Source organism: Sarcophilus harrisii, chromosome 5, assembly GCF_902635505.1.
Source record: "Sarcophilus harrisii chromosome 5, mSarHar1.11, whole genome shotgun sequence".
In the NCBI taxonomy this organism is placed as follows: domain Eukaryota; kingdom Metazoa; phylum Chordata; class Mammalia; order Dasyuromorphia; family Dasyuridae; genus Sarcophilus; species Sarcophilus harrisii.
The window spans coordinates 76,819,539-76,845,297 of NC_045430.1; the positions used below are offsets into that span (position 1 = coordinate 76,819,539).

The 25,759-nt window shown below is 32.6% G+C and overlaps 1 protein-coding gene across 7 annotated transcripts in view; it reads right to left on the reverse strand.

The window, feature by feature from the left end:
* Nucleotides 1–25,759, reverse strand: part of USP15 (ubiquitin specific peptidase 15) — a 158,238-nt gene that overhangs the window by 19,806 nt on the left and 112,673 nt on the right. For 5 of the 7 annotated variants that reach the window (XM_003770826.4, XM_031940945.1, XM_012550414.3 and 2 more), the window contains 3 exons: nt 3,843–4,016; nt 1,805–1,963; nt 1,484–1,708 (listed from right to left, as the gene is read on the reverse strand). In XM_003770826.4, the coding sequence (XP_003770874.1) occupies nt 1,484–1,708; nt 1,805–1,963; nt 3,843–4,016 (558 nt within the window). Of the gene's footprint in view, nt 1–1,483; nt 1,709–1,804; nt 1,964–3,842; nt 4,017–16,857; nt 17,005–25,759 lie in introns of those variants that run through there. The other 2 variants (XM_023504234.2, XR_002770399.2) reach the window with 2 other exon arrangements.

Here is a 25,759-nt window from a genome sequence, read left to right on the forward strand (position 1 = left end):
ACTTAGCTATGTGATTCTGGACAATTAACTCCTTTGTGTCTCAGCTTCCTTATCTGGAAAATGGGGAATAAGATTGGAACTGCTAAACTCATAGAGTTGGAAAGCCAAAGTAATTTTTAGAGTACTATAAATGTGTGAATTATACAAATCTTTCTGGCCTTTTCTTGTCCCAGTTTGAGGACACTAATTTATATATATAAATATAAATAATATATGTATGTATATATTTTATTAAAGCCTATTTACAAAACATATGCAGGGGTAATTTTTCAACAATGACCCTTACACAAAGCCTTCTGTTCCAAATTATCCCCTTCTCCTCCCCACTCCCCCTCCCCTAGATGACAGGTAGTCCAATACATGTTAAAGGTACACTAAAATATAAACTGCAACTAAAAACTGACCTATCCAGTGACTTCAGAAGCAATTGTTAGGTAAACTGGGGAAAAAAATCCACAATGAGTTAGATAGAGTATGACTGACTACTGGGTATTATATGCATATTATATGATGATTGCATTTTAAAGAATACCTTGTAATCTTTGCATGGAAAGGTAAAAATGACATATATTTTTAGTTGCTTGTACAGTGGTAGTGGATTTTTCACTGATGGATTTCAGGTACTTTTGACCAAACTCTTTTAGGAAAGAGAAATTTTCTCCATTTGAACTTAAATAGAGCATATGTTCACTGCAGGTCTTACCCATAAGCATAGCTAAATGACCAGATTTCAAAGGTTTCCCTCACTAAAGACATTTTTATCATTAACCTTACTCAATCAACTGCTCCATTAAGAACTCACAAGTTGGGGTTAAAATCCAAAAAGCTAGGTACTGAAATTCAAATCTTAATCTGGGAAGATAACACATTAATATAACTTAACTATTAGTATCAATCATTAATTCAAATTTATTCATCAGATTACCTTGTCAGTCTGCTGACTTAGCCATAATGAATAAGACATATTTTAATTTTATTGCAGAAGGCGATCAGGAAAGTCTAAGTATGAAATAGTCTTCTAGGTGAAGTGTTAAAAGTTGGAAAAATTGATTTAGTCACGTTTAGTAAGAGAGAATGGGCATTTTAATCAGGAAGAAAAAGGAGGTAAGAAGGTAAAGAATGGTGGACTTAAGGAAGTAATTTTATCGCTCCCCTGGGACAAATTGAACTAAATGGCCCAAACACATAATACATACCTGTTGAGAGAAAACAGAATTTAAGTTCTTTGAGGGTAGGGACTATTTTGTTTTTGTGATTTTTACAGGAAAAATAATGCCACACAATTATGAAATTCTTTAATATCCTAAAAGTTACCATGTCTTAAATTTTTGAGCACATAAATCCTTGGCAATATACAATCAACCTACTTTTTTTTTTCAAATCTAAGTTGGGTCTGAAAAATGAAGATTCAAAGTGAATTTGTATTAATGTTTTATAAGTGTGACACAAATAGTGCTGTTTACCTGCAAATAATAATATTTACCTGCATAGGTTTGGTAAGTGGATCCATTCTAACTAAGTAAACTTCCAAGGTACGCTCTTTTTTCATAGGCAGTGGAAGTGTCAAGTAACAAAAAGGATCAAATGTTACTGAAATCTTAGCACATTCAGGACAAACTAGGGTTGATTTGAAAAGGCCATGAAATATATCTACTATGATAGAGTCATTTCTCTTTAAATGGTTTTCCCAGGCTTCTTCAGCAACCACCTACAAATAAAACAAACACATGTTTACAATACACTATTAAAAAATTACAAATTTTACACAAGGTAACAATTTTAATTTTACACAAGGAAAATTTACCTTGTCAGGCCTTCCATCAGCATCCTTCAGCTGAATATAAGGTTTTTTCCTAATTCTATTCAAATCTTCATGTAGACCATCTAAGAGGAAAGCTAGTAATTCTTGACAGTCTTGCTGTTGATACCCAGAAAACTGAGGTGCAAAACGTCCTACTTGTGTCTGCAATTAAAAGAAAGAGTTAAATGTAGTTTTATGTAGAGAACTGATTAATGATTATTTTTTAAAAGCATGATTACCCATTGTTTACCACACCTTGTAAACACTCAAAAAATTATAAATGATATACTTATCAATGTTTTTCCACCCAATAAAAAGAAAACAACTTGAGGTAGGAAATATTTAATTTGGCTTTAATTTTAATAGTACATGGCATGTACTTAATAAACCCTTATTTGCTGACTACTTATTTTGTATTTTTATTTGGTTTAAATAATTAGAACTGAGAGGGGAAAAATCTAGCAATCCAAATATGACAAATAGATCCCTTAAGAAACAATTTTATTAACTCCTAGTCCTCTGGTATTAGGCTTCTCTGTCATCAAGTACCAGTAACAAAAAGTCCAGAAGATTGTTCTTGAAATTCGTGGCTTCAGAAACTTAGAATTGGATAAGACCCCTAGACATCATCCAATCTAACTATTTAATTTTTATGAATAATGGTAGCAAGAGAGTTAAGTGACTTGTGTAAAGTCTTATTACTTGGACTTAAACAAAGAGCTTGAACTTAAACAAACATACTCTGACTTCAAATGCAGAGCTCTTTTCTATTGTATTATGCTACCTATTCTGTTTTTCTTCAATAAAATGCTTTATGTAAAGATTTTTAACTATGAAATAAAAAAGTTTTTTTGACCCTGTCTTTTATGACATTCATTTCTCAGAGTCATAGACTAGAGTAGGAAAGGGTCTCTGAAACCTCTCATTTTTCAATAAGATCCCTCTCCCTTGTGCCAAAGAAAAACAATGAAGTACAAGCATTGGTCACAGAGACCTTGTTTGACAATCTCTTATCGTGGTTCAGTTGTGTTTGACTCTTCATGACCCCATTTGGAGTTTTCTTGGCAAAGATACTAGGGTGATTCGAAATTCCCTTTTCTAGTTCATTTTATAGCTGAAGAAACAAAGGCAAATAGGGTTAAACAACTGGCCCAGGGTCACATAAGTCAGATTTAAACTAAGGAAGTTATGTTTTTTTGACTTTGGACCCAGTCCTCCAGCAGTGGCTTAGCTGCCACTTAGCTGGCCTGCTTTATAACAACTGACATTCAAAATTATGCCCTAGGATTTTCTCACTTTTCTACTATGAGAGAGAAGCAGCTTTGTTTCATTATATAATCTCCAGGATTTAGGATTAAAAAAAAAAATTTGAAGTTCAACTTTCTTTCAATGATTGTATTTATTTATATGGCTCTAGTCACTGCTATCATGTAACGTTATTTATCTTGTAAAATTTTTGTTTGAGTTCTTATCTTTTTATGTTTCTTGTAATTCTTCATATTCATCATTTCTTACTATAATATTCTGTTACACTCATTCTGTTTTCCCAGTTCTTTGGTCATAATAATAATTATTATTATTTTGGCTAAGGGAATTGGGATTAAGTGCCTTACCCAAAGTCTAGGAATTGTTAAGTGTCTGAGGCCAGATTTGAAGTCAATCTATACAAATTTTAAAAGAAAACTGACATCCCATAATCCAATCATTCACTCCCCCCCCCAATAATACTCATCTTTGTACTCCAAAAACTGATAGTATCTAATCTATATATGTACCCCCCTCCCCCCACAGATATATGTGGTATATGAGTTTGATTTCACTAAAGCTGGAGAGCTTTGTGTGTCAAATATAAGAATCAAAAAACTTTGTCATTTCATCATTAAAAGAGTAAATATTTAGAGAGAAAAAAAAATTAACTATGCTTTCCAGGTAAATTTTCTAACAAAAAACCCCATTCAATGAATTTTGTAAAGCAATTTTTCAACAAACTTATAATTTCATTAATATGGGCATTTCTGCCATCCATATACATTATACTAACCTTGAAGGCTCTTGGGGTGACATAGCTGTATTTTCCAGACCACATTTGCTTGATGAGCTCAGCATAAGATTTCGCTATTTCACCTCTCATTCCTAAGGGATTGTCAAAATTCAATTCTTCTTGATATTTATCATTGAGGAAATACTCAGTAAGAGGAGGAGTGTTGCTCAAACACTGCAAAAATCAAAATTGGTGACTTCAAGTAAAAGTAAACATAACCACACTTTTTAAAGAGATTTTACTATAATATACTGAGAGGAGCAGATATGTTTTTCTTTAATAATGTCCATATAGAAAGCTTTTAATAAGAATTTTAAGATTTTTAAAGCTTCTGGTCAAATAAAAAAACAAATAACTAATGCACCTTAACAATAATCCACCCAAATAATCCATTCTATGCTTCCAAATTTCAATTCAATTGCTTAATAAATAAAAACACTAAAGTAATATTCTGATCTTTTAGACTTAGAACAACCATTCTATTTCATTTTGATTTGGTAATAGAATATTTGTAAAACTTTTTAACTGTAGTAAATTACCTGTTAACTGAAAAAGAATAGTTCATTGTTTACTGCTCATTCTGTCATTTGAACTTGTAGAAATTGTTCTTTATTTAGTAATTCAGCAACTTGAAATAAGTTCTGACTGAGTAAGTAAAAATTATAGTCCCGTGGAAGCAAGATACATTGCTTTAAAGAATATTTGTTTCGTAACTACCAATTACTCAATCAAGTGTTCACAAAACCCCAGCTCTCTATTTGGCAAAAGAATGATAACTGCTGGTTCTGCCTGTGAGCTTAGCTGAGCCTAGTAAAACACACTGTCATTGAGAACTCAGGCCAGGTGCATTTTTACTCTCCCTAATTTCCTCAGATCCCAGCAATCCAACTTTCTTTTGGGGAAAAGCTGAAAACTGTAGACACATTTATTTACCTATTTCTTAAACCAAAATTAAATTATTTAATGGGTTAAAATATAACCATAAAAGCAAGCTTTTTCTTAATATTCAACCTCAAATTTCAATGATCATTTTTAATAGCTGACAATAACATATCATTTAACATCTATGTGGATAAAATGTTAAGTTTTTCTTTTTTTATTATACTCTTTTAGGCTCCACTTAATGCCACACAATGTATGTCACAGACAATGGACAAATGGATATTATCATGTAAGATACATTGCTTTAGTGAGAAAACTTGTTTTTGTGATTGTTGGAAAAACTTAAAAGCCAGTTGCCATTACCTATTTTTTGAGATAAATGACTCATTTTACTGTGAAATTTTATGTGTTAAATTTTTGATTACTTCTCACTTGGTTTAGTGTAAGAAAACAACTTAGACGAAAAAGGTTTAGATAACTTAATATTATAATCTAAATTATATACCTGGTTTATCTAACATTATTTGCTTAAAATTTCAACAGAAAAATGTTAGAAACTGACTTTACTAACTAAAAAACAATTATCGTGATGTTATAGCTGGAACCAAAAATATAACTTAACAAACATAGTCTAAGTAATTAAAATATCTATTTGGGGAGTGAATTGAGAGAACAGACTGGTTTAACAGGTAGCTTAAGTCCTCTTGCCCAGTCACAGTTAGAATTTCATATACTAAGTAGGATTTACTATTAGACAATTTATTTCATCAAGAAGTTGACTTGAGCAGTTTGGGATGGGCTTTGGAAACTAATCAAATGGCAAAGTGAATGTAAAGAGGGAGAAATGGAGTGGAAGAAGAATTTATGCAGAGAGATAAAGAGTTTCCTTTGTTGCTCCTGCCTATTCCCACTCAAAACCTTTAGCTATTCTCCAACTGATTTTTTTCCCTCTTTAATTTACAGAGTTAGCAATGAAAGTGTGGAGTCAAGGAAGATAAAAGAGGTTTAATTGTTACAACATACTAATATGATTCCATTTTTTTTTAATATACCAGGAATCTTTTAGATATCAAAAGAATATTTAAGTAAAAAAGCTAAGTTGTTAAAAAATTAAATAGCATTTATCTAAGTTTACTGTGCAGAAAATACTGTCCCAGTTCCTTAAGGAATTAAAAGAAGACATAGAAGTTCCTTTCTTTAAGGAATTAAGTTAATAGATATTATGGAGATAAGTCAACATAAACATGCATGCAAGAATACAAAAAAGCAGTAGTTTGGTATAGAGGAAAGAATGTTGAGTATGGAGTTAAGAAAGATAATGACTTGAATCTTTTATTCACTGTATGACCACAGGTAAATCCTAACTTTTAAACTTCAATTTCCTCATCTATAAAATGGGGGTTTATTAACACCTGCAATATTTATCTACTAAAGTTGTGAGGCTGAAATGAGATAATATAGTGTTGTGCCAAATTTAAAACACCATGTAAACATTGACTGTTTTTACTGTTGATAGACTCATAAAAGACCTTTCAAACCCATGGCCATCCACAGCAGGACTGAGATAAATAAATGTCTACATATTCATAACAGTAGAAAAAGAAGCTATGGGAAGAACAAATATGGTTTCCTCTTTCCCGCTATTCTCTTTACTTCTCTCCCTTTTCCAGTTTTGCTTCCACTTGTCTGCCTGCTCCTTTTTAATTTTGTTGATTCACGGCTATTCCATAAAGCTCTTTATTAGGATTTTTTCCAGCCTCTCACTAAATTCTCTCACTTGGTAACTTCATCACCTTGCAAGGACGTCATTATTTCTACACAAGTAATTTTAAACTCTATAGACCTAGTAGTCCTAGGGCTCCATAGGCCATCTAAAACTGGATGTTTTGTAGGCACCTCAAATTCAATATACCTAAACCAGAATTATCTTCACCTTAATACACTCCTTTCTTCTGAACTTCCCTATTTCAGTTAAAGGCATCAATATCTCCAGCCATCAAGGTTCAGAATCTTGGCATTATCCCTGATACTGAGTATCTAATCACTTAACAAAGCTTATGACCTTTAGCCCTATAACTTATCTTGCATCTGTTCTTAGTTCAGGCCCTCACTATTGAAATAACTGCCTGCACTATGGAAATAGCTTCATAATTTCTATCTTGTGTCATTCCTCTCAAATCTATCCTACATATAATTATCTATGCAATTCTTCTAAAGCATAAGTCTGACCATGACACTCTCCTCCTCGATAAACTTTAGTAAGTCTCTACCGCCTCCAGAATCAAACAAAGTCCTCTGCTTTCCTTTTAAACCCCTTTGAAACCTGGCTCCAATCAATCCTTACAAACTTATTCATCATTCCTCTTCCTACACTTAATGATCTGGCCAAATTGGATTTTGCTGTTCCTCACAAATGGCACTCTATATTCTATCTACATGGTTTTTACACTGCCAATTTTATCGTCTCCATTTCTATAATATTCTCTCTCAGTTCGAAGTGCCTTGTTTTCCTTCAAAACTCTCTTCAAGCATTACCTTCCAAATAAAGTCTTTCCCCAATTCTCCAGCTGCTACTGTTTTACCATCATTTTTATTTAATTTGTTCATACCTCTTTGTGTAATGTTTTATCTTCGTTGAGGACAGTTTCATTTCTTTCTTGCTAACCCCAATGCCTCACACTGCTTTAGGCAATAATAGGTACTTAAAAGTGCTTGTCTATCAATTTTTGGATCTGAAGTGATTAGAGTGACCAATTATGAGACGTTGATTGGTAGGATTATTTAAAAAATAGTATTTCATGAAGGGAAAATGATTTACCAAGTAGTTTTAGATCTTTATGGACAAGTAGATTTGCTTATATAGTCTTTGCTGACAAGCAGATTGGCTTACAAAGAATAAGAATACAAGTAAAAATTGCTGAAAAGGTGCTATAGACAAAGCATTTCATTCTATGAATAGATAGTATGTTCCAGGAGAGTAAGAATGGTTTGTGGATCAGTTAAAAACAAGAACTGCAAAGAATGCTAGAAAGTGACAAGTAGGTATATGTAGTCTGAAACACAGAGAAAGGACCAGGAAAGATGAGAAAAGCTAAGTGACATAATATGTTTTAAATTTTAATACATAAGCAATGTGGAGTCACTGTTAGGTTTTTTAAAAAGGGGGAGAGAAATTACACCCAAGACATAACTTGTTCTTATGAGCTGTTTGGAACTGGAGGATAGTAACTGAAGACAGATTAAGTAGATCATAAATAGGTCTATGGGAATAAGAAGGGGGGAGGATCTCAGCTTAAATGCCTCTTTTTGCAAAGAAATTTTTCCTAATTCTCTTCTTTCCTTTGAGATTGGCTGTATATACTGTAAATCTTTGATGTAGATGGTTATTTGCATTTTGTCTCTCATTAGAATGTGACTTCCTAAAGGCCAAAGAGTGTCTTTGTCTTTCTTTATACCTTTGCAAGTATCTATTATATTACTAAGCTATTCAATAAATTCTTGCTGCCTTGAGAAAAATGAAAAACCTATAGTTTGGGGCTATGGCAATACATTTGTTTTATATATGTCTAGCTATGGGGTAACAGAAATGGAGTTGCCTTGTGAGTTAAGAAGAAAAGGATATGATTATGTAGACAATGTTCAATATTAGTGATGCTGAAAAAGATGAGCAATAGCAAATCAAAACAAAAATGAATAACAAAGATATCAAGAAAGTAATAAAACTATACTGGTCCTTAAATGAAGTTTAAGAAATCTGTTAAGAAAAATAAGATACACATTATATTAAAGACAGTAGAAGAGTCAAGAATAATAAGAGAAAAGGCTGCTGAATTTGAGTAGAAGGGAGGCTTTGATCTTCAGCAATAGTAGAAATTCAATAACTTCTGACAGAAATAAACTATGGCTTTGAAAAAAATAACTTACTATCTCTTTGGATCGCTTAGGAAATATTTAGCATACCACCACTCTACTTCCTCAAGGTTGTTAGGCAGAATAAAAAATAGAAAGGAAACTCTCAGGTTTGCTTTTACTAAAAGATAGTAGTAATTGTAAAATGCTAAAGTAAGTGTAATCCACCTTCTAAAGTAGATGGAAATTGCTGATCTAAATTATCTTATGGGGGAAAAAAAATTCGATCTTATTTTTAAAAGTTTGCCCTTTAAATAGATATATCTTATTAAAAAATTATTTGTGGAATCTATTAAAAAATTATTTGTAGACACTGAGATTGCACAATTTCACTTGGAAAGCTGTTCTAATTAATCTTTTTTGTCCAAGATGGTTCCCTCCTGTCAAATAAATCTCTTTTTCTTGAAATTTAAGTTACTTAATTTTTAAGTAACATTTTTAAAACATTAAAAATATCTACCAAAGTTAAACAATCCAAATTCCTTATCCTCCCCCGCCCCCATTCTCTTTAATCACTATATCCAACATCAGAAGTGTTGACAGTCCCAAGAATATTTTTTCTACCCCTTGATGAGAGTGGACAAAACAAGATGATAATTTAAAGGATGGGGATAAGTTATTTATTTGATGCTATTTTGATTGCTTCTTTTTGTATAGGGATAATGCTTTTTATACTGTCAATTAATTGGCTTATTACTTCAAAATAAATTTTAATGTCTGAGAAATGTTTCTTTTTCTCTTTCCTAATCTAAATATATTCTTTTGATTTTTCAGATAGTTAATTAAATTTATTTCTTTCCAACTACCTTTTCTATTTATCACTATATTCAGTTTATATTAGGCTTCCAGGATTTTTTCCTGTTACTTGTCACTTGCTTTTGAGAAATATTCAAAGCAGTTCATATTCAGTTTATTTGCAGTCTCAGTTCTTATACCTCCTACTCTTTTAAGGGTAAAGGCGTCAGCTTTTGAAATATGGTGAAGTACAAAGGCCAAGGGCTCTGAAGTTTAAGCACTTGTGTAAAGATCCCAATTCTACTTACTGCCTAAATGACCACCCTGACTAGTCATGAACTCTCTACATCCTAGTTTCTTCATTTGCAAAAGTTTTCTGGGACTGGACTACAGACATAATGCAATCTGATGGTTATTACTGTCTCCCACCTTCTGCTATGCATGTCCTTCGAGAGTAAATTCAAACATGAACATTCTCATGTCTGGTCGTAACCTCCACAAACCTCCACATCTCAGTGACTGTAAATTCTTATAGAACATCATCCAAACTGCCTTTAAAATTATTTATTTCTCATTCCATCCCCCTCAGTTCTCACAGTCTAAAGTCCCAAACCAACTCCACTCAGCCCTTCCACTGTGCCATCTGGAATGCATACTTGATAGGAAAAGTTATTTTCTTTCACATTAAATCTTTCCCTCTCTCAGTCTTCCCCATTCCCCACTGATGACACAGTGTCTCTGGCCATCCTTTCCAATACTAGCTGAACTTTCACTCAGTCTCCTTGGCTCATTGATTGAGACTCTCTATTCCCCATTGCCACTTCCATGTTCTTCCCTCTTCTTCATCACTCAGCAACCCCTCTTCCTTTGAGATTCACACTACTCATATCTACCACTCAATCAAAATCTTGGTAGTTGTCACCTACCTTGTTTTCCTCAATTTTTTGATACCTTGGCTCACAATTTTTCTTTCCTCCTCCAATTCCTGCCTTTCTATGAGGCCATATACATTGATTCTCCCTCTAATACTTTAACCACTCAACCTAATCGCAGCCACACACAAAGTCATCGTGTTTCTGATCTTATTTACACTCAAATTCATTTCTAGGACATTTCTCTTTTTCTCTCCATGTTGACCCTTTGGTCAACCAAATCAATTCTAGCCTCCTTATCATATTTCTGATAATATCTTATATTTGTTGCTTTTGCTCCAAAACATATGCTGCTGAATAAAGGTGTGGAGAAAAATCATACCACCATTCAGACTGGGTCTACCACAAATGCATGTTACATTCTTAACTGGGCCCTCACTACAGCTAGGCAACCCTAATTCTACCACCCTTCTCAACTCACTCTCCTGTTCTCCACAGAGGCTCTTCTTTAATATATCCCCTTCTCTCCATTAACAGTGTCACCACTTTGATGGGGGTCTCAATTTCATGTCTTGGTTAGTGCAGTAGCTGATGGTGGATCCTGACTGCTTTTATTCCTTGTGTCATGGAGATAACTAGGATCTTAAAGCCTGGGACAGCAGAGTAGAAGCGCTGGGGGAGTTTGAAAGGCAGGCTTAGCACAAACTTAGTACAAACTGTTAAGTCTATTCTCTGAGGGCAAACTTTGTGAGGGCAGGTGGGGCTCATCTACAGGTGGACTTGTCTGGGCAGCAATAGAAACTCTTAAAGGCTGTTTACCAAGTCAAATATGAAAAGTGGCAAACTAAGAGAAGTACACAGTACTTTTAGTTAGGAGGGAACTTGGAAATAGTCTAATCTACGACTTCATTTTACAGATGAGGACATGAAGATTTAGAAAAACGAAGGGATTTCTAGGATACTAAGACATAGGAAGATAGATAAATGTTATAGCTGGGATCTGAAATAAATTTTTTGGCTTCACAATTTATTATTCTTATCAGCAGACTATGAGCATTCCTTTAGTTTATAAGTAGCTTTATATTTTATGGAATAATTAAAGAAAAATGAGTAGTTGTAAAACAAAAAAATTTAAGATACTCTTTAGAGGTTTGAAAAGATCAGTTAAAAACATATAAAAAATAAACTTAGAAGAGAGATAGAAAAAATTGGCTTAAACAGTGACTTTATAAATCATTTGGGAAAGATAAGGCAGGGACATTTTTGCTTAATAATAATGATCATCACTCACAGTTTGCCATATTCTCTCTTAGTTTATAAAATTAAAATGAAATTCTAAAAATAATATAGTCTTTTTAAATCAAAGTAAACACAGGTATATTTTACTTTGCAAAAAGTTTTCAACTAAAAATAGGGACTAATAACTTTTAATAATTGTCATTCATGACCCTGGGGCAAGTCATTTAACCCCAATTGCAAGGCCCAATTCAGCAAAAAAACAAAAAAATTGTCATATCTTTTGTTTTTGTCACCTTAATTTCTGAGTAGATTTCTCCCTCCCCAATAAGCCATCTTTTGTAGCAAAAAAACTAAAAAAAACTAAAAAAAAAAAACTAAAAAAAAAAAAAAAAAAAAAAAAAAAAAAAAAAAAAAAAAAAAAAAAAAAAAAAAAAAAGAAAAGCAGTTCATCAAAACTAATCAACCAAGCCTGACGGTACATATATGCAATGTCACAAACACAGTTCTCTACACCTCTACAAAGAAGGTAGGTAAGTACATTGTCATGAAATAATACTAAGCTATGGCAATGCACAAATTATGTCTGTAATAATTAAATTCAAGAATTCATCTAAAAACACAAGTCACTGTTTACATCAAAAAAATGAAAGGCAAGGTCTATTGAATTTCTTTTAGATGTCCTCATTGATTTTTCATTAGATCCATTGTCTACTTTTTATTGGCCTATCTACTTTCTTCTAAGTTCTGAACAAAAACCAATGTCTATTTTCAAAGTTATAAATACATACTTGGCAAAATCTGTCTCAACTGCATATGAAACAAAAAAAAAGTCCTGCTGCTAACAAAGTGATTTTCTTAGCTTTCTGAAAGAAATTGGTTGTTTTCAATCAAGAAGCTATAACCAATGATTTATCTTTTAGGCACAAATAGTTACCTTTAAATACCAACACTCAATTTTAAAGGTCAATTTCTGATGACTTAAAAGGCTGCTTGGAATCAAGCAGATATGGGATCAAGTCCTGTCTTTGTTCTGGGTGCAACCCTGGTCCAAATTACTTAACCTTGCAGGATCCTAGGCAATTTTCCAAAACAAACTATAGCAGAACAGGTACATTGGTGGAAGGAGTTTTTATATCAGGACCTTAACTCCCCCAATTGGTGAAATAATAGTCAAAATGACAACAAAACAATGAAAAATCAATCCAAAGGAGTGTAGTTTGTCCAAAAAAAAATTAAAAAAAAAAATAAAAAACCACACATATCGTTAAAAAATTACTAATGTGAGACATACCTTATTATGCTTATTATGTATAGGTCTATAAAACCCAAATGCTTGAATGTAGACACTGGACATAGCAAGTCCAGTTTTCATTAACAAACAAATCATAAAAGTTTATAAAAGTAAGTCTAAATCAAATTTTCCTACTTTTGCCCTAGAAATACTATTATATCAGAAAATTATATTACAATGTAAAGTTTCAGTAGAACATTCAAGCTTTCCCTTTTCAACTTTGTTGTACAGACTGAAAGACAATTTGTACAAATCCAAAGTCACAGTCTCTAAAACCACCATGAAACCAATCTTTTTTTTAAAGTTGCATATAATGGCTCATTTTTAGCACAACATCACACATAAAAAAATCCATAGAACAATGAATACAGTCCCCGAGGAAGGTTAGCAAACAACAATTTGTAATTGTATTATTCTTGAGTTTTTTTTCCCCTTAAACAATCATGTTTGTTACAGAAAATCTTTACACAAGTCTTTTATATTTATAGTGACAATTTCCACTTACTGGGTTGTTTGACACTATGTCTTACCCTAGTTAAAAACCCCATGCTCAGATAACCAAACAGAAGTATGAAAAAACTTCCTTGAAATTATCACAAGAAGGCATATAAGCTACTTTCTTAACTAGAATTCTTTTTCAAAGCAGTTTCTAAATCTCTACAAAAAGAAAGATGATCTCTGGTCTTCAATAACATGGGCAAGGTACAGTTACTTATACTAAACACTGTATCTTTTTATAAATTTTAAAATAGTTCAACTGAATTAAACTGAATGGTGAAATGAAGAGAACAGTGAAATCTAAGAAACTGACGAACTACATTTCAGTCTTGGTTCTCTGATTCAAACTATGTGAACCCAAGAAATAATTTAGTTCCTCTCTTGGCCTTAACTTCAAAAATGGAAATGTAAAATTGGAATAACTGCAATATTAACTAGATAGTTCTGAGAATTGTCAATGTATACGAAAACTATAAGGCATTATGCTAACAAACAGTATTATTGATTAGGCAATAAGTTTTGTGTTAGGTTGAAATTCATACAATTTTTCTGAACCATTCTTTATTATTGATAGTAAATTTATTTAGCTGCCCTAAAAGAAAATTCAGACTAACATCTTTACAAAAGATCAATTTGCTGTACAAAGATTACTAGATCCTACAACTACCACTATAGGAGATAATGGCTATAAAACAATGTAACTGAAATTAAATTTAACAAACATATTTAAGTAATTGAAAATACTTTACTCTAGAACATTCAAGAGATGATAAGCAGTAGGCAGGAAAGCTATATACCACTGTTTTGAAGAAAGATTTGGCCTTGAAGGGCTCAATTTTGGGGTCATCTGCAGGGTAACAGTGGTGAAACCCAGAGGAGCTGAGGAGTGTTATAAACTTACAATAGTTTTCTTGGAGGGGTCTGTTTGTATATGTATGTATGTGTGTGTGTGTGTGTGTATGTATGTATATATGTGTATATATATATATATATATTCCAACAATTTTGCTGTAGCTTAAAGCTTAAAGGGTTATTTTTTCTAATTGTATTCAATTTGCAACATTCTTTTGAATATTCTCAATGGTGGCAAATCTTAAGGCCAAATGATCAATGTAATTTTGGAGTAACATCTGCTAAGTTAGATAACACTATTTTTGGTTAAAATAATGATGACAGCAACAAGGACAAAGATATAACCATAAAGTATGCACAATGATTTTGTTTGGTGCCTAATCCACAATTTCAAAATATTTTGTGCAATGTTAACATTGAAATAAGTATACAGACTCATAAAATGAATCAGAAAGAAGAGACATTTTGATGTATAAGTCCGGTTAAAAACAACAAAAGTCTCATTCATTTCTTGACAGTCATTCATACCTTTAAGGTATGTTCTTTTAAATAGGTTTAATTGGAACCAAGCTAAGACACAGCCAAAACCTAGAAGTGGTGAAAAATTACCTATGCCTGTTATAGATCAGAAGTCAAAGTATTATAAGATATAATTTGTGGTCCCAACAAGAGCTTTGGATGAAGTGTCTTCTAAGAAGTTGATCTTCTACTCTAGTTCTCTCCTGTTAACATATATTTTTCAGATTAATAATGGTTGGCAGAAAAAGTTTAGGTTGAAGGATTGGGTCTGAAGATTAGCAAGACAAAGAAGGGCATTATGGGGAAAGCCAAACGCAAAGTGATGTTGATTCAGAATGCCAGGGTGGAAATGGAAGGTACAAAGACAAGTATGTTTATTCTGTAATTCTTTCTGTTGGTCCATGATAACTAAATTAGATACTATTGACAACAAAGACTGTACAAATGAAAAGTAACAATGAAACCTAAAACTGAATAAGTTCTGTGCTAAAAATCTGGATAACAAAAATTAAATCTGAATTTAATGCAGAAAGGTATTTTCTTGAGGCCAGAGACTATTCTGGTTTTGGCTTTGCATACTTGGATCTAAGAACAGTATATGGAACACAGCAGATGCTTAGTAAATGCTAATTATTGTTTAATTCAATTTAATTCAGATTGAGGACAAGATTAATAACTTTTTGGGGTATGGAGAGAAGTCAGAAGAAAGTTACAATAACTGATATAAGAGAAGTGGAAAAGATTTAAGGAATCAGAAAAACAAATTCTGGAAAAATTTCAATTTGTTCTCCTAACACACTAAAGTTCAATTGAACAAAACACTCCAAGAACAATTCTAGGATAGAACAGTTAGAAAGCTTAGGCTCTATATAGATCTAGCTTCATCAATGACTCAGTGTATGATCACACTGATGAACATAATTATTTAACCTCATTCTGAATCAATTTCACCACCTGTAAAATGGTAAAAATAGCACCTGGCCTACCTACTTCACAAAACCAATGTGAAAAACCCTTGTATAGCTGGACATAGTAGCAAAAACCTGTGATCCATGATCACTGGAGAAGTTAAGGCTGACAGAGATTGAGTTCAAAAGTTTCGAGCTTCCATAGGACAAAAGCTAATTCTATGTTTGCACTGTCTGGCTCCAATGTGTTGGGGACCCAGGAGTGGGTGGGGCACAAAAGAAGGGGTATACCATTATTGCTTAAGGAAATGTGAAGTGGTCAGAAATGGAGCATGTCAAAGGTTCCATGCCAATTAGCAGTGGAACTGGGCCTAGGAGGGACTACCACAGCCTAGGTGAAACAGGAAGATCTACTTATCTCCAAATCAACACTGTATATAATCTTACACATACTATACGCACACATATGCTTTAAAGCTCTGTACATTTTAAACATCAAGATACAGATTTAGAAATGCTCCTTTTATGTAGCTATTTCTATAATTTCTAACAGAAGTGTCATGATGCTTGAGAATTAAAAATACTTTAATATAGTTTTTCTGCAGAAGGGAAATAATTTTTGAGCAACTGACCTAAGAACTTCTAAGAAAAGTAATTGGAAAAAAAAGAAAAAAATTATTTTAAGGATATGACATGAATGCTCCTTGCAATCATCAACCTGGAATAAAACAAGTATTTCAATATTCTAATAGAAAACTTTTCTAAAGAAACAAAAATCTTAACAATGACTCTTCTGTTAAGTAGTTGAACATAAATAGAAGAGGCAAAGTATTAAAAAAAAAGAATAAATATATAATTAAGCCACTGTTTAATGGTTAATTCCTCTTTATGACATTTTCCACATAAAACTTTCTACCTTGATCTTAGCACTGAATATGATTTGAATACTCTAAATAGAAATGATATATGTTTTCTTTATTCTTTTATTACATATGAAGAAGTAAAACACAGTTTTCCCCTTATACACACATACAAAAATACACACAACATACATAAATCTTATTATTCTTATGTAGTATACTATACATTTCTTTTACTAAATACATTCTGACTTATATGACTGGATTTACAGTGCTCTGGTCTCTGCTTTACAATTCTCCCATAAATTCTATATCCACTTTTATTCGTGGATTCAAATATACTTCTATTATATAACCAAAACTCAAATCTTTAACACCATCATATTTCAGGAAATGAGTAATTAATAGCCATCCCAATAATTTGTAATGAATCTGGAATTTCCCCAGTACCTGGAAAATAGTCAAAGTAATCCCCTTCAAAAAGAGAAAGTTGTCTTTTGTAATGCTGAATATGAACCACTCCCTTTCTGTTCAGGTGCTCCAGAAGCCCAATTCTCAAGTGATCATTGTATGCTCACTATTTTAGTAAACCGGTAACTAGAACAGGAAAGAAAACAAACTTAATTTTTGATTACCTAAAGCTTTTGAATGAGTTGAGTAACTCAAACTGATCAAAATGAAATAATCTCTCACAATCCTTGGGGGAAGGGGGAGAAATCTTCCCACTGATAATAAAAATGAAAACCTGATCTAAATTAAAAGGTAATCACTTAGATTTGATAAAACAAAACCCAACAATTCTATGATTAAAAGCAAAATCTTCCTCCCCCTCCCCCGGAGTTTAAAGGGGATGGAAGGATGAAGAAACATTTTCAGATCTGACATCTCAGTAACATTTCCATGAACTGTCTTTCTAAAGTGTCATGGTAACAGTAGTCTGAAAAGCTGGTGTACTCTAACTTGAAGGTCCCGTATTATTTGTGTAATGAAATAAGGGAGGGAATAAAAGAATCACAAAACCTAAGTCTTTGCTTGATAAGGAAACCATAAAATCATTACAGATAGTTCTGTGCCACAACTTTTTTTCTTTAAAATTATTTTTTTAGGAAAAAAAAATCTGAATAAAATTTTAATATTCAAATTCTTCCTCAAAGTTTTGAGTGCAAAGCCATTTGTAGCACCATTTCGTATTGTACCTCTCTCCTCCTTCCTCAAAAGAAAAGTAAAATATAAGTGGAGACTAATCCTCTTTCATTTTACTTTTACTATGATTTTCTACAACAACTTACCAGATTAAGAGTATGGAAAGTACTATTCTTAAGAATTATGTAATCAGTAAAGTTTTAGAAACATGACTTTGATGATCAGGCAAAAAGATTTTGCTATTTTCATGTATTAGTATAGTATAGCTGTGAACTCCCCCCCAAAATATTCATGCTATTTGTAATGATTAAAAATCCTATACCATAACAATATTTATCTAATTTTGTTTTCTGATATTTTTCATCACTCAATGGCTTTGCTAATAATGGGAGTAGTTGCAGAGGAGTTTTTCACACTAAAGACATTTTTTAGTGTGATCTTAAAAAATTCATTTGTAAGGCTGAGTTATAAGAACTCTAAGTTCATCCCAAAGATAACTGCCAGGTTTTACACATGAAGGCCCTATTCATCAATATAGTAATCTAAACCAAACAATGATGATTATATAAATTGATGAATGGAGACAAAAGTTCTAAATGTACAAATACTGTGATGGAGTCACTTATTGTACAATATTGATTAAACTAGTCTAAAAGGCAAGGTGTTAAGAAAACATCATCAGCAAGAAAGTTTTATGTAGGCTGTGACTCAAATTAAATTCTAACACTAAGAATACATCCAACCACTCTGGAGAGCAATTTGGAACTATGCTCAAAAAGTTATCAAACTGTGCATACCCTTTGATCCAGCAGTGTTACTACTAGGCTTATATTCCAAAGAGATCATAAAGAAGGGAAAGGGACCTGTATGTGCACGAATGTTTGTGGCAGCCCTCTTTGTAGTGGCCAGAAACTGGAAACTGAGAAGATGCCCATCAACTGGAGAATGGCTGAATAAATTGTGGTATATGAATATTATGGAATATTATTGTTTGGTAAGAAATGACCAGCAGGATGACTTCAGAAAGGCCTGGAGAGACTCACATGAATTGATGCTGAGTGAAATGAGCAGGGCCAGGAGATCATTATATACTTCAACAACAATACTATATGATGATCAATTCTGATGGACCTGGCCATCTTCAGCAATGAGATGAACCAAATCAGTTCCAATGGAGCAGTAATGAACTGAACCAGCTACACCCAGAGAAAGAACTCTGGGAGATGACTAAGAACCATTATATTGAATTCCCAATCCCTATATTTTTGCCTGCCTGCATTTTGGATTTCCTTCACAGGAGAATTGTATAATATTTCAGAGTCCGATTCTTTTTGTACAGCAAAATAATGGTTTGGTCATGTATACTTATTGTGTATTTAATTTATACTTTAATATATTTAACATCTACTGGCATCCTGCCATCTAGGGAAGGGAGTGGGGGGAAGGAGGGGAAAAATTGGCACTAAAGGTTTGGCAATTGTTAATGCTGTAAAATTACCCATGCATATAATTTGTAAATAAAAAGCTATTAAAAAAAATTCTAACACTAAGTATGAAATCCTGACACTGCAATAGTTTTTGAAGATTTTTTTTCAGTAACATAGTCAATTATGTATTTCTAAAACATTCTATTATGTAAGCCTATATTTAAAGCAATAAAATGGTTTTGTTCTACTTCCAAGTTAGTATGATGTTCCAATGACTTTTCAATTTTAAATCACTGTTATCTAAAGCAACCTGTCTGTTTATTCTCTTGTTAATGAGTATTACTGCCTAGGGCCTTAAGAACTTTTGTTTTTACTTCATATGCCCTTTTACTAGAAATCTTGATCAGCCCCCTTTGGGTTCTAGTACCATCTTCATGCAGATGCTTTCAAATCTAGATAAATCTAGAATCTAGACATTCTAACTCTCTTTAGATTATCAGTATCTATTAATTATCTGCCTACCAATTATCTTCTCTTGAATGTTTTAGAGAGAGAGAGAGGATTTCAAGCATGACATTTCAAAGCAGAATCATTACCTTCTCTTAAGAACTTGCTGTTGAGGGCATCATAATGTCTAGATACCTGGGCTCAAAACCTTGGAGTCATCTATGACTCTTTCCCAAATTTTAGTGGTATTACATCTCTCACAATCACCCTCATTCAAGGCTCTTTGCTATTGCCTCTCTCATGTGATACTCTGACAGCCATTCTATTTTTATAGCTTCTTAGCCTTACAATAATACTCTTCTCCATTAGGAATCCTGCCTCTCTAGTCAAACTGGACTCCTTCATTTCCATAAATTACTCCATTTTTCTCAGTTTTACACATTTGCACAAAACATTCCTTAATTCTGGAATGTACTCTCTCCTCACCTCAGAATTTCCTTTCTTCGAGAGTAAGCTCAAATAATATCTTCACCTTTGTGAAGTCTTTCCTAACTTCACCTTCATATTGTTTTCCAAACGCCATCCCCTGCCATCTGTCTCCTTTTCTGAATTTTCTTGTATTGCATTTCCTTCTGTACATCTCCATTTTCCCTAATGGAAGTAAGCTTGAGAGTGGGAAAAGTTTCATGTTTGTCTCTGTATTCTCTGTGCCATCACAGTACCATACGTATAATAGGCAGTTAATATAAATTTAATCTGACTAAAACAAACAAACAAAAAAAACCCAAGTAGTTTTGTTTGTATAGAAATGATAAAAGAAAAAAAAAAGATAAAAGCAAACTCTATTAAAAAAAGTGTCAATATAACAATTCTGAGAAGTTCCCAAATGCCTTTTTTATACTAATGGTGTGACTTCACGCTCTACTTTCTAATTGTGTAATGAGGAAGGCATCACTGGAAAAGATTTATAAATAATTCTTGAGGGCAGGGATTATGCTATGTACATCTCTATCCATATGCCACTCTATCTTTTCAGCCATCTCACATTCAACATGTGTCACTCAGTATATATATATATATATAGATGGAATAAAATGAAAAAGCTTTTCATTATAATCTAAGGTTCTAATAATATTTAGTGATTTACTATATCTATACAAGTCTATTATAATTTGAACCAGGGTCTAGGGTGAGACTGTTTCTCAATAATAATTAACAGAAAGAAGAGGATGAATACAAACAGAGAAATATTTTAAAGATATGGAAATCAAAGAGATCATTGCAATCAAAAGGATTCCATGATATAATAAAATTTCCCATTCTATAATTTTTCTAATAAACTATAAAGTTTATGGAAAAAAATCTGCATTAGAAAAGGGACTTGAGGACATATCCAGAAATGATGATATAATACAAGTAATTTTTAAAAATGCATGAAATAATGTGCTAGGATTCTGAAATTTCAAAAGAGAAGTTGGAAAAATGTTTCAAGCAACAGTTGTTCCCCTAATATAAATTTAGCAAATAACTTCCTAAATATATCACTTTGAAGGAGACAATATTATCATTAGATTATGTAAACTCTGAAATTCTTACTGCAAAACTTGTAATTATGTATATTTATAGCTTATGTTACAGACACATATGATATTTTGAAATATTTATATGATGATAATCAAAAAATGTAGCATTAAAGTGATTTTATGAAGCATTCAGCTAAACCTTCTCATTCTGCTGGTTATGAAATGTGGATCAAGAAAGGATAGTGACTTGTTCAAGGTTATCTAAGTAAAAATAGGATTCAAGTTAAGGTCCTCTAACTCAAGATTCATTTGTCTTCCCTACTACTTAGGTATTAATGTAAAAACATCTTACAAAATTTACATATTTTTATATTCAGTTGCTACACCCCTTCAGTCTTAGACCAACAAAAGCTGATTATTATTTTCTGAACCAAAAAAGTATTCAAATTTTAATCTAAACCTAACCATTAAGTCTTAATGTAACCAGGTCTTCCGTTAACTTGTATGACTTTCCTTAACCAGAGTCACAGTAAGACTTAACCTCTTCTATAAAATGAATATATCATTGATATCATTTCATAATATCCTTGTGAAAATGAGATAAAAAAATGTGAAAAACTTATAAAGAGTCAAAGAGTATAAAATAGTATTAAATAGAAATAAATTAATTAGAAGTTGGACTTTTGGTAATAATTCATAATACATTTTGTGTATTTTATTTCAACACAGCTGAATGTTGGCATATTAGGGACAAAAATTCTGTACTATAGCTTAATTAGAAAAATCACTTCAAAGAAGCAATTGATTACAATAGATTCTGGGACACTATATAATATATATGAATCTGTATTATATTAGGATAAATATTCATATTAAGCATTTGACAATATGATTTCACAATCTTCCTTCTAGCTCTATTTCATATTATTACTCCATTCACGTACTATGTGTTCAAGTCGAATTGGATTGTTCAAATCAGTTGTTCCCTGAACTTGATATCTTTCACAGAAAATGCATATGCAAAATTGCAGGAACACTTTGTTGCTTGTCTGTTGCAGACAAACTAAGAAAAGATATTATAGAAGTTTATTGCATGAAGCAAGAAGCATATTTGGAAAATCATTTCTACTCACACAGAATAAAGTGCTTTTTAGATTTAGAACCCATTGATTTTTAAAACTGAAAACTAAATGGTGAAAAATGTTTGCAAAAACTGGATTAACAACGAAAATTTCATTTTTTGGGTAACTATCATCTTTAAAACAGATTAACAACGAAAATTTCATTTTTTGGGTAACTATCATCTTTAAAACAGGCAAGCATAAAAAAGCCATCAAAACAAAAACAATAACCCAAGCCCATCTCATATCAGTACCACATATCCGGCTCCCTAGGCATAAAGTCAATATATAGCCAACTAATCCTGCGACTAGACCCAGATGGCTCTGCAGGGGAAAGTGAGACAGGTGACCTTGCCCAGCCCTCCCACAAGCAAATCTATTTCACTAGCATGTCACAGTCCTCTTTGAGAATAAAAGAATCACCAACATTTCCATATAAATTTATAATATGATACAATGAATATTCATATCAAGGAACTCTATAATCTGGTTTCAACCTTCCTTATGATTTTATTTCATTCATGTACTTTTTGTATTGGACAAGTAGTTATTCCTTGAACTCAATATCCGATCTGCTAGTAGTTTTCACAGGTAATTATGCTTACCTGGAATATAATCTCTTCTTATTTTTGCCTTTCAGAATGTTTCTTCTAGGAGCAGATCAGAGGTTGTTCTTTTTTTTATTCTCCTTAGAAGAATGTATTCTTTTTTCTTTTGAAATATTCTTAGATTATTTTATTTGGATTTCCCCTTCATCCTATGTCATTTAAAAAATCTTTAAAATTTAAAAAGACTACCTTAAGGCCAGCAATGTTCCTTGGACACAGCAGGTGTTTGACAAATGTTGATGGATTGAAATTAATATCTGGAATTTTATATTGAGGAAGTGAATGAACTTTAGTGATCAAAGGAGTAATGATTTTCATTCTAAACATTCTAGTTAATCAAGATATTAATCCTTTGTAATATACCAGATACTGATGCCTGATATTCACTTAAATTAAAAGCAGTGGTGTGAATATGAAAGGAAAAATGCAAAATTCTCAAACAAATGACATATGCATAAAATGACAATTTAGCATGTTGTATTTGGTTTCCATATTAAATAAATTTGTTCTCTTATGGTTAGAAGAACTTTGAGGAAATAGTTAACACGTGCTTTTTTGCTTTAAACATTTTTCTACAAGAAATCCTAACAATATTCATTACAAATATATTCATTGTAATATGAATTCTAAACAGTATGTATTTTGGGATTATTATTAAATATCGGCTTACAGATGTCATATCTAACTCTGGTATCCAAATTCAGAGAAAGGCTTTTATTTCTCTTCAAAGTATTACTGTTCTTTATGTTGCTCTTTTTGTTTTAGGTCCAACATAAAACTGGTTTTGAAGAAATTTTTTTTAATGATTCAAAATATTGGCAATAAAAAAGGGAAACAATTTAAAATTATTCTTTTAGTCATGTTATATGGCTGGAAGACATGGAATACTCAGTACAATACCTGTAGAACTGAAAGTGAATTATCAGGTGAGAATAAAAAGGCTCATGGTGGGAGTAAGTTGTAACACTACATCAAAAAGTAATTACAAAGGAGAACCAGAAGGATGTGGTCAAGAGAGATATTAGTGAAAAAAAGGGGATTGGTTAAATGGAATGATTAATGAACATAAGTGCTACTGGTATTCTTATGATGTTGAGAAAACAAGAGATTAGGGCCTCTGGCAAGTTGGGTGTCCCAGCTACATGGAGAATTTATAGAATATAACAGGCATGGATGGGTGGCAACTTGAAGGGAGTAAACATATTGATTTGGTCAAAGACTGTTAGTATTTAAAAATGAAACCAACATGAGAGATATTATCAATCTGGAGGAACAATATGGCATAGATGTGGAAAGAACTACTGGGAGATGGAATCAAAATGTAAATTTCCCCCTTTCCCTAAAAAGGCATCAGACTGAATCCTGATGAGGAAATCCAAGAAAAAAAAAATCATTTCTACTCCAAGTGAGGACTGGGAGACACAAAGACACAAAGAGAAATCTTTAAATGCTAAAGTCAAGGTTAGGTCAGGAGCATAAGAGGTTGTCCTAGCGCAAAGATGGGACAGTGTGCTGAGAAGGAGCAAGTTCAAGAGCAAGCAGCAATGGTATGACTCATTTCATATTTCAAGAACAGAGCAGGATCTCAGGTCTTTCTTCTAGCTCAGAGTGAAAAACCAAGGCAGGAATCTTAGAACTAAGGGATTCTTAAGTTCTGTCACACTTATCCAGCAATGCTGCCCATATGGAGAGATGATGTTCAATCTCTGAATCTTATCACTATCAGAGTTCACAGAAGGAGTCTAGCGGTTCTATTTGATGACCTCAATAAGAGAAGGGAAATGGGGAAAATGCACTGGGGGGGAGGAGAGGAGGGATGGGGGGGGATGTGAAGGGAAGAGGGAAAGGAAAAGAAAATTAAGTAATACAACTATGCAAGCAAAGAAGAAAGGGGAAGAGTAGCAACTTAAATATTATTCTCATCTGAACTGCTCAAAGAAAGTAAGAGCATACATACAGTTGAGTACAGAAATACATTTCATTTAACAAGGAGTAAGAGGAAAAAGGGGTAATTAGAGGGGGGATAGATTAAAGAAGACATTAGCCCTAAGCAAAACAAACTTTAATTAAGGACGTATTCTTCTTTTTGAGGTGGCAAATAATGGGAATCTGAAGGAGTGCCCACATCATTTATAGAAAGGATAAACAAGTTTTGGGACACAAATGTGACAGAATACTTACTGTGTATTGAGGAAGAAGCTAGTATTGGAAAAATCTGAAAAGACTTGTGCAGTCTGATGCAAAGTAAAGTGAACTGAACCAAGAGAATCAATTTATACAATGACAACTATGTAAAGAAAAAAACTTTGAAAGAAATAGGAACTCGATCAATAAAATGACCAATCACACTTCAAGAAGACTAATGATGAAAGCATAATATTTTACTCCCGAGAGATAAGGGACTCAAAGTACAGAAAGGGATATATCAATGTTATCTATATTTATATAGAAATGGCCAGTGTGGAAATTTGTGTACCTTGACTATTTGTTTTTCTTTCATTCTCAATTGAATAGGCACTGAGGGTAGGGTGATTAGGTAGTATTTGGGTGGGAGGCAAAAAAGGCATAATATAATAAAGAGCTCATTTATTTTGAATATAATATCCATATTATAAATAAAAACAAATGAGCGACTGGATTAGGAATTCAGTTTTGACTTTGGAGTTCTGACCTGGATTCAAGACCTATCTCTAACAAATACTATCTATGAAACCCTGAATAAGTTTCTTAACTTCTCAGTTAGTGGTACAACTTTCTAAAGGTATTAAGTTACTAATGAGCATGGATAAAGTTTAGTTCCTCTCAAGGTTTTCCTACACCAATGAACTTATAAATATGATTTAAAAAGATAAATGTATGATTCTTATTTGTAATTCATGGAATACACCTGCCATTCGCCTTTAAAAAACATGTGGGAGCAGCTGGGACTTCAAATCTGGTCTCAAACACTACACTTCCTAGCTGTGTAACCCTGTGTTAACCTCAATTGCCTCAGCAAAACAAACAAAAACATGTGGATATCATGCTGCATTATTACTGACATTTCTTTCAATAATCAATAGAGAATGATGTTGAAATAAGTA